Source organism: Coregonus clupeaformis, chromosome 10 (assembly GCF_020615455.1).
Source record: "Coregonus clupeaformis isolate EN_2021a chromosome 10, ASM2061545v1, whole genome shotgun sequence".
In the NCBI taxonomy this organism is placed as follows: Eukaryota; Metazoa; Chordata; class Actinopteri; order Salmoniformes; family Salmonidae; genus Coregonus; species Coregonus clupeaformis.
In genome coordinates, this window is record NC_059201.1 from 21,607,045 (window position 1) to 21,619,544 (window position 12,500).

Consider the following 12,500-nt stretch of genomic DNA (forward strand, 5'->3'; position numbering starts at 1 on the left):
CACGATAAATACATTTGAGGAAAGTCTGAATTAGATAAGTCTGGCTTAGATAAGTCTGTTTCAGGCACAGGAAGGAGGTTGGTGCTTAATTGGGGAGGACAGGCTTGTGGTAATGGCTGGAGCGGAATTAGTGGAATGGTATCAAATACATCAAACACATGGTTTGATGCCATTCCATTTGCTCCGTTCCAGCCATTATTATGAGCCGTCCTCCCCTCAGCAGCCTCCACTGGTTTCAGGGTCAGACTAGGGGTAATGACCTCTCTATTCTGACACAAAGCAGAGTTCAATCTGATGTGACAGACACAAGTTGGGTGGAAAATAGAATTAACAGGATTTAGTTTTGATCGGCATTCACAAGTAATGCTAAAGACATTCTAAAGTAACCTAAAGTTAATCTAAAGTAAGCAATGTGATATCAACACAGTGTTCTTTTATTTAGTATCATTTATCATTTGATCTTTAAAGGGGCCATAGCCCCCCCCACTCAGGGTCTCTCTCCACTGACACAGAGAAGAAAGGGAGGGAGGGAGGGAGGCAAGCTAATTAGCATTTCTCTAATGAGTCTTCATTTTTTCTAATTAAACGAGCTCCTTAATAATACATGAAAACAGGACATTCCACTCACACGCCAAGCTATTCGATTACACACACATACATGGTGCTGGAGCCAAATGTGTGTGTACCAATTGTGTGCGTGTGTGTGCCAACTGTACCAAAAGTATGTGTGTGCCAAGTGTACCAAAAGTGTGTCTATGCCAAGTGTGGGTCGCACAGACTGCATTGTGATGCACACGTGTCAGGTCAGACAGATAGATGTTCCTGAGGGAATTCCCCTATAGCACTACAGAACACTACTTTAGGGAATATGATGTCATTAAAGACATATTTACGCTCCGTCCCAAACTCCCCCTATCATTAAAAAAACAACAAAAAAAAACGAATAATTAAATAAGAAATATAATGGGGAGAGGAAGGAGAGCAGTGGGAGGGAATAGTCTGGCAGATCCAAGGTTTCTCCTGAGGACAGACAAAGAAAGACAAGTGGAACTTTCTTCCCTCGCTCTGTCTCTCTTCCTCTTCGTCACTCTCCCTCCCTCAGAGAGAAGAGAACCATCTAATTATCGAGCACCAGAAGATTCCATTATTCGTTAGGCCCCATTTGCAAGTGTGAGAGCTCAACCTGAGCAGCAGCCATTTTGTGCCTGAAGTGAGTCGCTGTGTCACCAGTCGCTCCTCTGAATTGACTGGATTAAATGCCTTTTCCCCCGCAGCACTCACTCACACACCCTCTCACTCATTCTTACTCTCTGCCATTGTATGATTGCTTCAATTACTTCAGTGGAGCTGCCAAGATATGAAATGATAAAATATTCCTTTCAATAAAAGGTGCTGTTGAGCTTATAGTCACTTGGGGCAGAGAGAGAGAGAGAGAGAGAGAGAGAGAGAGAGAGAGAGAGAGAGAGAGAGAGAGAGAGAGAGAGAGAGAGAGAGAGAGAGAGAGAGAGAGAGAGAGAGAGAGAGAGAGAGAGAGAGAGAGAGAGAGAGACCCTAGCCAACCACACACACATTTACACACTCATTGGGTGTGTGTATGTTGAGCCATGGAGATGGTTGGAGCTATGTGGGGATGAGGGTTAGGGGGGAGTGTAAAGGGACATGAACAGTGACAGCAACACAGTAGTGATGCCCTGAGGTACAGGCAGGGGGAACGGAGGTACAGGCAGAGGGAACTGAGGTACAGGCAGTGGGAACTGAGGTACAGGCAGTGGGAACTGAGGTCCAGGCAGGGGGAACTGAGGTACAGGCAGGGGGAACTGAGGTACAGGGAGGAGAAACTGAGGTACAGGGAGGGGAAACTGAGGTACAGGCAGGGGGAACTGAGGTCCAGGCAGGGGGAACTGAGGTACAGGGAGGGGAAACTGAGGTACAGGCAGGGGGTACAGGCAGGGGGAACTGAGGTACAGGCAGGGGGAACTGAGGTACAGGCAGGGGGAACTGAGGTACAGGCAGGGGGAACTGAGGTCCAGGCAGGGGGAACTGAGGTACAGGGAGGGGAAACTGAGGTACAGGCAGGGGGAACTGAGGTACAGGCAGGGGGAACTGAGGTACAGGCAGGGGGAACTGAGGTACAGGCAGGGGGAACTGAGGTACAGGCAGGGGGAACGGAGGTACAGGCAGGGGGAACTGAGGTACAGGCAGGGGGAACGGAGGTACAGGCAGGGGGAACTGAGGTACAGGGAGGGGAAACTGAGGTACAGGGAGGGGAACTGAGGTACAGGGAGGGGAAACTGAGGTACAGGGAGGGGAAACTGAGGTACAGGCAGGGGGAACTGAGGTACAGGGAGGGGAAACTGAGGTACAGGCAGGGGGTACAGGCAGGGGGAACTGAGGTACAGGCAGGGGGAACTGAGGTACAGGCAGGGGGTACAGGCAGGGGGAACTGAGGTACAGGCAGGGGGAACTGAGGCGAGACACAAACAAACAAGACAAATAAGAGAGAGAGAGGGAAAGGGAGAAGGAGAGAGGGAAATGGAATAAAAGAGAGTGAATGAGTGAAAGAGAAGAGGGTAAACAACAGAGAAGGGGGGCGATAGGGAGACAATGTAGATGAGCAAGAGACAAAAAAGAGAGAGAATGAGATAGACATGGAGAGAACGATAAATGCCCAGTGGCTTGAGACAAAACTCTGTGAAAATCAGTGTGTGTGTGTGTGTTATCACATTTATCTTATACAGTGAGGTATAAGTTGTGAATAAATTAATTCCTCTGGAGCCAATCTGTTATAGAAGAATCCTTTGTTCCAGCTCTATCCTGCCTCAGTTTGTTAGCTAACTCTACTAGACCTCAGAATGTCCTTCTATCTTCCTCTTCCTCTCATTCTATCTCTTCTTTTCTCTCTGTTCTTCTTCTCTGCAGTGGTAGCAGTGAGTGAGAGTGTAATGTAATTATTGAGGTTTGTTCATGAACAGAGCGCTGCACTAACGAGAGACCCCGCTGTTCTACCAGAATGGTCATCACCTCTGAGCTACACCCCTTCATCCTGACAACAGAACAAAGCTGCCAAACCCTCCTCCTCTCTCTTTCCTCCTTTTTTATTGTCTTTTATTACTATGTTCTTTGCTTTAGACAAGTAAAGACCCTCAAACTCCAATTGATTTGGACCTAACAAGTGTCACAGTCTGAGGCAAAGTAATACGTGTGTATGTGTTTGTGTGCATATGTGAGAAGAGAAAAGTGTGTGTGCATGTGTTTGTCTGTCAGTGGGGATCCTGCACTCTAGCTAACCCCACACTCTCTACTCACTGAAAAATTCAGCTCTGAAAACAGCCCAGTGCCCCATCACTACAAAGACCCCTTTCACAGAGAGAGAGAGAGAGAGAGAGAGAGAGAGAGAGAGAGAGAGAGAGAGAGAGAGAGAGAGAGAGAGAGAGAGAGAGAGAGAGAGAGAGAGAGAGAGAGAGAGAGAGAGAGAGAGAGAGAGAGAGAGAGAGAGAGAGAGAGAGAGAGAGAGAGAGAAAGGAGAGAGAGAGAGAGAGAGAGGGAGAAAGGAGAGAGAGAGTGAGAGAGAGAGAGAGAGAGAGAGAGAGAGAGAGAGAGAGAGAGAGAGAGAGGCATACTGTGTGTGTGTGTATTCTGACCTGCACCGTGCTCTGTTTAACCTCGTTGCTGCTGGGGGAGTTGAGTCCAGAGGCCTGTTGGAGGAGGAACTGTCTGGCTGCCTGGAGGGCCTGGTGGAGAGAGAGAGAGAGGTGGGGTTAGACAATGTGGAGGGTCTCAACCTGGCACCTCATAACCCTTTCAACAGATGTATTCATACACACACTCACAGGTATGGTATGGTAACTCACTACTCACAGACACACACTAATAACCACACACTCAGACATGGCAGCCTGCCACACACACACACACACACACACCATACCTCAGCGCCCACTCCCTCTGCCAAGCTGCCAGGCCTGATTTCCTTAACACCAGAGAGCCCCACATGGCATAAAACTGTGTGGCCCTCCCTCCTTTTCTCTCCTCCCAGCCTCTTCCCCTCCTTTCCCCTCACCCTGCTTCTCCCTTCTTCCTCCATCCCTCTCTCTCCTCCCAGCCTCTTCCCCTCCTTTCCCCTCACCCTGCTTTCCCTTCTTCCATCCCCATCTCCCTCTCTCTCCTCCCAGCCTCTTCCCCTCCTTTCCCCTCACCCTGCTTTCCCTTCTTCCATCCCCATCTCCCTCTCTCTCCTCCCAGCCTCTTCCCCTCCTTTCCCCTCACCCTGCTTTCCCTTCTTCCATCCCCATCTCCCTCTCTCTCCTCCCAGCCTCTTCCCCTCCTTTCCCCTCACCCTGCTTTCCCTTCTTCCTCCATCCCTCTCTCTCCTCCCAGCCTCTTCCCCTCCTTTCCCCTCACCCTGCTTTCCCTTCTTCCATCCCCATCTCCCTCTCTCCTCCCAGCCTCTTCCCCTCCTTTCCCCTCACCCTGCTTTCCCTTCTTCCATCCCCATCTCCCTCTCTCTCCTCCCAGCCTCTTCCCCTCCTTTCCCCTCACCCTGCTTTCCCTTCTTCCTCCATCCCTCTCTCTCCTCCCAGCCTCTTCCCCTCCTTTCCCCTCACCCTGCTTTCCCTTCTTCCATCCCCATCTCCCTCTCTCTCCTCCCAGCCTCTTCCCCTCCTTTCCCCTCACCCTGCTTTCCCTTCTTCCATCCCCATCTCCCTCTCTCCAACCCTCTTCTATCAGGCTGCCAAGTGGGCTCTTTGCATTCACTCAGGGTAAAGTGTGTCAGTGAATCTGTGTGTGTGCCAGTGTGTCAGTGAATCTGTGTCCTAGAGCTTTGACATACTCTTCCTCCATCCTACCTTCTCTCTACCTCCTTTTCACTCTCATTCCTTATTTTTCTGCCTATTCACACTATCCCTACAAACACCAAAAAATAGGCTTTCATCCCACTCCCTCCCTCCCCTTGTCTCTGTTTCCTTCCATCCCTCTATGATTCCTTCTCCTTTTCCCCTCAAGTGTGTGTGTGTGTGTGGAGACTGACAGTCTTTGTGGCAGGGGGAAAGTTCCTGAGGCCATGTCTCTGTTTGAACACATGAGAGAGAGGTCTCAATATAGTGTCCAAAACACGCGAAACACACAAACAGGACCAAGTACATACACACACATAACACACACACACACACACACACACACACACACACACACACACACACACACACACACACACACACACACACATACCATAAATCAGAACAGCGAAACGGGGAGGAGGAAGGGTGAGACAACAGGATGCACATTGGCTTCCTGACACTCTGAAAGGGAGGGAAGGTTACTCAGTAAATATTGATTTATATGAAAAAATGAAGAGGGGGAGGCGGGGGGATGTGGCTGCCAAATCTAACGGACAGAGAACTGTAATGTGGAGTGACACACCATGTTACTCTAAACTGGAAACTATTACTCAATCAGCTTTCTGAGAAAACAATCATTGCACAAGTCTGTTGTAACATATATTGTTATTGATATTACTAATAGTCTTCCTAATATCTGTCCTGTGTAATTTTGGGTTGGCTAGAACTGAGAGTGTGAAAAGACAGAGGGAGAAGGAGAGAGGGAGCTCAATAAAAGAGGGTGTGAGAAAGAGAAAAAGAGAGAGAGTGAGAGAGGGAGGAGAGATAGAGAGAGAGAGAGGAGAGAGAGAGAGAGAGAGAGAGAGAGAGAGAGAAGAGAGAGAGAGGAGAGAGAGAGGAGAGAGAGAGAGAGAGAGAGAGAGAGAGAGAGAGAGAGAGAGAGAGAGAGAGAGAGAGAGAGAGAGAGAGAGAGAGAGAGAGCGAGAGAGAGAGAGAGAGAGAGAGGAGAGAGAGAGAGAGAGAGAGAGAGAGAGAGAGAGAGAGAGAGAGAGACTATAGAGGGGGCCCCTGTGTACAATCATATTCATGGCCTAAGTGATGAAAACCATCAGTATCAGACACACTTGCTACTTTTGCTGAGACCGCAATTAAAACACACACCCACCCATGTCACACACACCACACACACGCCTTCACGCTTAAAGAACACTGTAAGACTACCCCTGGAACCCCCTCCCATATGTTGGCTTGACCTGAGTTTTGGCGGCACACATATACAGTGGAGGAAAAAAGTATTTAGTCAGCCACCAATTGTGCAAGTTCTCCCACTTAAAAAGATGAGAGAGGCCTGTAATTTTCATCATAGGTACACGTCAACTATGACAGACAAATGGAGATTTTTTTCTCTCCAGAAAATCACATTGTAGGATTTTTAATGAATTTATTTGCAAATGATGGTGGAAAATAAGTATTTGGTCACCTACAAACAAGCATAATTTCTGGCTCTCACAGACCTGTAACTTCTTCTTTAAGAGGCTCCTCTGTCCTCCACTCGTTACCTGTATTAATGGCACCTGTTTGAACTTGTTATCAGTATAAAAGACACCTGTCCACAACCTCAAACAGTCACACTCCAAACTCCACTATGGCCAAGACCAAAGAGCTGTCAAAGGACACCAGAAACAAAATTGTAGACCTGCACCAGGCTGGGAAGACTGAATCTGCAATAGGTAAGCAGCTTGGTTACCTATTGCAGATAACTGTGGGAGCAATTATTAGGAAATGGAAGACATACAAGACCACTGATAATCTCCCTCGATCTGGGGCTCCACGCAAGATCTCACCCCGTGGGGTCAAAATGATCACAAGAACGGTGAGCAAAAATCCCAGAACCACACGGGGGGACCTAGTGAATGACCTGCAGAGAGCTGGGACCAAAGTAACAAAGCCTACCATCAGTAACACACTACGCCGCCAGGGACTCAAATCCTGCAGTGCCAGACGTGTCCCCCTGCTTAAGCCAGTACATGTCCAGGCCCGTCTGAAGTTTGCTAGAGTGCATTTGGATGATCCAGAAGAGGATTGGGAGAATGTCATATGGTCAGATGAAACCAAAATATAACTTTTTGGTAAAACTCAACTCGTCGTGTTTGGAGGACAAAGAATGCTGAGTTGCATCCAAAGAACACCATACCTACTGTGAAGCATGGGGGTGGAAACATCATGCTTTGGGGCTGTTTTTCTGCAAAGGGACCAGGACGACTGATCCGTGTAAAGGAAAGAATGAATGGGGCCATGTATCGTGAGATTTTGAGTGAAAACCTCCTTCCATCAGCAAGGGCATTGAAGATGAAACGTGGCTGGGTCTTTCAGCATGACAATGATCCCAAACACACCGCCCGGGCAACGAAGGAGTGGCTTCGTAAGAAGCATTTCAAGGTCCTGGAGTGGCCTAGCCAGTCTCCAGATCTCAACCCCATAGAAAATCTTTGGAGGGAGTTGAAAGTCCGTGTTGCCCAGCGACAGCCCCAAAACATCACTGCTCTAGAGGAGATCTGCATGGAGGAATGGGCCAAAATACCAGCAACAGTGTGTGAAAACCTTGTGAAGACTTACAGAAAACGTTTGACCTGTGTCATTGCCAACAAAGGGTATATAACAAAGTATTGAGAAACTTTTGTTATTGACCAAATACTTATTTTCCACCATAATTTGCAAATAAATGCATTAAAAATCCTACAATGTGATTTTCTGGATTTTTTTTTCTCATTTTGTCTGTCATAGTTGACGTGTACCTATGATGAAAAATACAGGCCCCTCTCATCTTTTTAAGTGGGAGAACTTGCACAATTGGTGGCTGACTAAATACTTTTTTTCCCCACTGTACATGCCCACACACACACACACACACACACACAGAAAATACACACACATATACGGCCCGCCCAGCTCTCTGGCATGTGGTGTGAATTACTCCTCACACAGTCTTTGTATCAGCTCAAGCAGACGTGTGTGTGTGTGTGTGTGTGTGTGTGTGTGTGTGTGTGTGTGTGTGTGTGTGTGTGTGTGTGTGTGTGTGTGTGTGTATTGGCCCGAGCAGACACGTCTGGCAACAATAACGGACAATTCTGTCCAAATTACCACCCTGATTACCACTATATTAAAGAGGCATTTATGGCTTTCACTAACGCTACTACCACGCAGAGGTGATGCCTGTCTCCTCCAACCCTCCTCTCCTCTGTGTGTATCCTGCAGTAGGTGATGTCTTTTCTCATATCTTAAATTGACAGCTGTTTGAGTCAAAATAGTATTCAAGTACAAAACAAAATTGGATGGTAAACTTTCATTTCATATACTAATATTGGCAACCCTTCTTTGTTTGATGTAAAATGGGGCAGAATGCAATAGCTTCACTATTTGTCTTTCTCTCTCTTTCACACACCTCAACAAACAGAATAGAGTTACTTTAAATCCAGTTCACAACTTAGAAAAGAGCACCCACTTAGTTTCGCTCTCTTTCCTGGCCCAAAACATATTTTCCTCTCCTCTTATTCCCTCCTTTTCTGTCTTTATCTCTGACCCCAGCATGCACTTGCATTGTAGAGTAAAAAACCCCTCCCCCTCTCTCTAACCACTGTGGCATTCTTGCAGGGCGCACTGCACCTTTAAAGAAAATATGAGGGAGGCCTGAGAGGGAGGCCCAACAACAGAGTCTTTGTGCTGCTGCTGAGCACACACACGCACGCGCGCACACACACACACACACACACCCCACTGGTGTCAGACATATTTTATTAGAGGAGAGGAGGGAGGGAGGGAGAGGGGAAGGAGGGTGAGGAGGTCACAGTTCAGCTTGGAGACCTGAGTGTACCGTGTCTGTGTTCTTCTGACTTGTCATCCCTCCTGCAAATCATCGCCCCTGACACAGCCTTTAATAACAGTGCATTTTTTAATTCAGCAGGGTCACACACACACACACCCACGAGCGGGACGCTTTTTCTCCCCTCTTTAACAGGCTTCAGAAAAATGGCTGACAACTACGTTTCTTGTCTTTGATTGGGCCATTAGAAGAAAAGGAGGGGCAATTCATTTGGGTATATGGACATAGTGGCCTTCATGTTAGTGTGTGTGAGTGTGTGAAAGCACTTCTAACAGAGTGGATTCCATTCCTCCACCCGTTGCTGGAGGGTACATAAATTGACAAATATGCAACAATAAACAGAGCTAGGGCAGACCTCTCCCTGCGTGCCTCTCCCAGGCTTTGTTTGTGTGTGCGAATGTGTGTGTCTGTGTGTGTGCATGTGCGCGAGTGTCTGTGTCTGTGTGTGTGTGTGTGTATGTGTGTGTGCGTGTGCGCTTGGCTCAGGTTGCTAAAGCAAACAGGTCTGCTGTGATGAATCTGGTCTCTAATCTGGCTGTGTTGGGGCGAGACAGCGAGAGAGAACGCAGGAGCAGCGGAGAAATATAAACAGAGAGAGGGAGGGAGGGAGGGAGGGAGGGAGGGAGAGGTAGGGATAGAGAGGGAAAGAGAGAGAGAGGAAGCGAGAGAGAGTGAGAGAGAGAGAGAGAGAGAGAGAGAGGAAGAGAGAGAGAGGGGAGAGAGAGAGGAAGAGCGAGAGAAGGAAAGAGAGAGGAAGAGAGAGTGCGAGAGAGAGACAGGTGGGTACCATATGTTGTAGTAATCCATCAGGACTGACTGAGGTCCATTGTTGACGGCCGAAACAACCCAGAGTCTCCCCCACTTCCCTCCTCTCCTCTCCTCCCCCTCTCCTTCCCCCATAGAAAAACAGCCCCAGGGCAGACAGTGGGCTGTTCTTGGGGGGTGACCGTGGGGAGGAGGAGTGGGAGGGAGACAGGGGGGTAGGTGGTATCAGGTTACTCCGAGAGAGAACCTCACTCACTGATTCTCTGAGCATGGACTCAACGGAAAACTACAACCAAACTAAAACTACAACTAAAAATAAAAAGCATAGTGTTGGGACTAGATGGTGTTAGTTCCGAGGTATCCAGCACCACACACAGGAGTTCAACACTAAACACCTGTCTCATGTAGCCTGACTAGGAGAGGAACGTTTTCTGTTGTCTTCTAACTTCTACACTATACTTCCCCCAGAGAGAGACAGAGAGGAACTGAAGGAGTACTTGTCACACACCACTACTCTCCAACCTCTGTCTTCTGTCTAGTGCTATAGCCCTGCTCTAGCTGTGCCATTCAACCTGAAAGACAACTGAAGCCCTGCTCGAGCTTCTCCTCAGAGAGGCTTCAGATCCACCCTTTCTCCCCCCAGCCTCCCCTTAACTCCCCCCTGTCTCCCCCATCCTAGCCACTTCAATCCCCTACCTGGGGTCTTACATACACAAAATAAACTGTTGCTCTCTTTCCTCTCTCTCGCTCTCTCACCGTTTCTCTGTTTACTCGGACCAAGAAATGGACAAGAAGAGAGAAAAAAGAGGGATGAAATTGAAGAGATGTAACGTGAGCCAGCAACCAGTGTGTCAGTCATTGGAGGGGTTTGGCAGCATAATCACACCTGGTTTTATCGCACGCACAGAGGGAGAGGGTTTGATTACTGAGAGGGTGACAGTTAGTGGGATTGCTTTATGACTTTGGGGCATATCTAAGTGAAGGCTTGGTTTCAGCTGCGGTCGCTCCTGATGTATCGCATGCATCACTGTCACTCACCACACAAACCATTCTCTCTCTCTCTCTCTCTCTCTCTCTCTCTCTCTCTCTCTCTCTCTCTCTCTCTCTCTCTCTGTCTCTCTCTCTCTCTCTCTCTCTCTCTCTCTCTCTCTCTCTCTCTCTCTCTCTCTCTCTCTCTCTCTCTCTCCCATCCAACTCATGAAACATGAGTCTCACTTTGCGCCAAAACGCCCTTCCTCGTCGTCCTTCAAACTAAACTCTGGACCTCGATGCCAGCTCCACTGCATATTTTCATTGTTCCCCTCTAATCAGGGACTGATTTAGACCTGAGACACCAGGTGTGTGCAATTAATTATCAGGTAGAACAGAAAACCAGCAGGCTCTGGACCTCGTAGGGTAAGACTTGAATGACCCTGGTCTAGACGTACACTGAAATAGATACAGCCTAGACATATACTAAAATAGATCAGCTACGTCACTGTGTAATAATCCTGGAATTCCTGGGAATACAGCTGGTCACCAAATGACCTGGGAATGTCTGTCTGTCCGTCTGTGATTAGGGGATAGGGGTACTAAGGAAGCTTGGGCCTGTGGAGGGGGTCATGGTTTTCTGATCTCTGGGTTAGGGGATACAAGGACTAAGGGGGAGGTTTTTGGGAGCAATCCCTCATTAAAGCCTGCTAAACAGGCCAACTTTACACTGACCAGACCTAACACCTCCTCTTTTCTCCCTCCCGCTCTCTTATTACTTTGGTAAAGCCTGCTAAACGGGGGCCAATTTCACGGTGGGTTACAAATAAACTCCACTCTGACCAGACTTCACTCCTCCGTTTCTCCACCTCTCTCTTTACCTCTCTCCCTCACTCGTTCTGGTTTTAATTAGTCTCTTCCTGCCTTCTCCTCCAATCCCAGCTTCTCTCCTACACACATTTGTTTTCGCTCAGAACCTAGGCTAGGCAGACTAAATGTATACCTATATAATAACTGTACTAAAACTACTCGCTCATACCTCAAACTGGGCAGATTACCCTGAGCTGGAATTATCGGAGCCACCTTCAAAAAACAGTCCAGCCGTCCAATTCAGCTATTTAATGTAATGTTTCCGCAATATAAAGAGCTGCATTCGAGAGCTGAGGTTTAAAACGGCTGCAGCAGGCCTCAAATGGCCCAGACTGCCCATTAAAGAAAGGAAAGGCCGCGTTCAGAGCCAACGCAATAAAAAACTCACAAACTCCAAAAGAACTTCAAAATATGCTGTAATGTTTTAAAACCCTGAGCGTTTTAATATTTTTTCACATCCTATTTTTCACAAAAGGGACCTGTTCTGACTCCCAGAGACCCTGCCGTGCTCCAGATGTGTGCTCCTCACCTCCAAGTCACACAAAAAGTTGTTTTTGTTAAATGAGGAAACCTTCCCCGCACAGCGGCGACTGCTATAATACTCAAATGTCTAAATTGAATCAAAAGAGCAGAAATATTATCATAAAAATGAGCTGACTGAATATCCACAGCGACCATGATAAAACTGACACACAAAAACTCAATAAAGTTTAAAGAAAAAATCATAACACAAACAGCTAATTACTCAACTGTTTTTGGATAAAAAAAGAGAAATGTGAGGTAGAGGGTAAGAGAGGGAGAAAATGAAAGATGGATGAAGGGAGTGAGGGAGGAAAATACTATAAAGAGGCACATGAAGAGATAAGAATGGAAGGGGAAAATGAATATATGGTGTGGAAAAAGGCAAGGACTGAAGGGAGAGAGGGAGAGAGAGATAGAGAGGGAGGGAGTGACGTTTGATACACTCTGGCCAAGACAGTGACTACAGTAGGCCTCTGCACAGCCCAGCCGACTAATTGATGGCAAATAACACTGTTGCAGTTTCCCTACGAACACACACACACTGCAGTTTCCCTACGAACACACACACACTGCAGTTTTCCTGCGGTTTACTCAACACAGCTCGTTTGGCAGGAGAGGAAGGTTTCATTCCAGACAGACCCAACCCATTGCGGAAA

General features: G+C 47.7%; 1 protein-coding gene across 6 annotated transcripts in view; it reads right to left on the reverse strand.

Moving 5' to 3' along the window:
- Positions 1-12,500, reverse strand: part of LOC121575347 (forkhead box protein P4) — a 123,743-nt gene that overhangs the window by 48,588 nt on the left and 62,655 nt on the right. For all 6 annotated transcript variants that reach the window (XM_041888373.2, XM_041888375.2, XM_041888377.2 and 3 more), the window contains exon 3: positions 3,642-3,731. In XM_041888373.2, the coding sequence (XP_041744307.1) occupies positions 3,642-3,731 (90 nt within the window). The remainder of the gene's footprint in view (positions 1-3,641; positions 3,732-12,500) is intronic.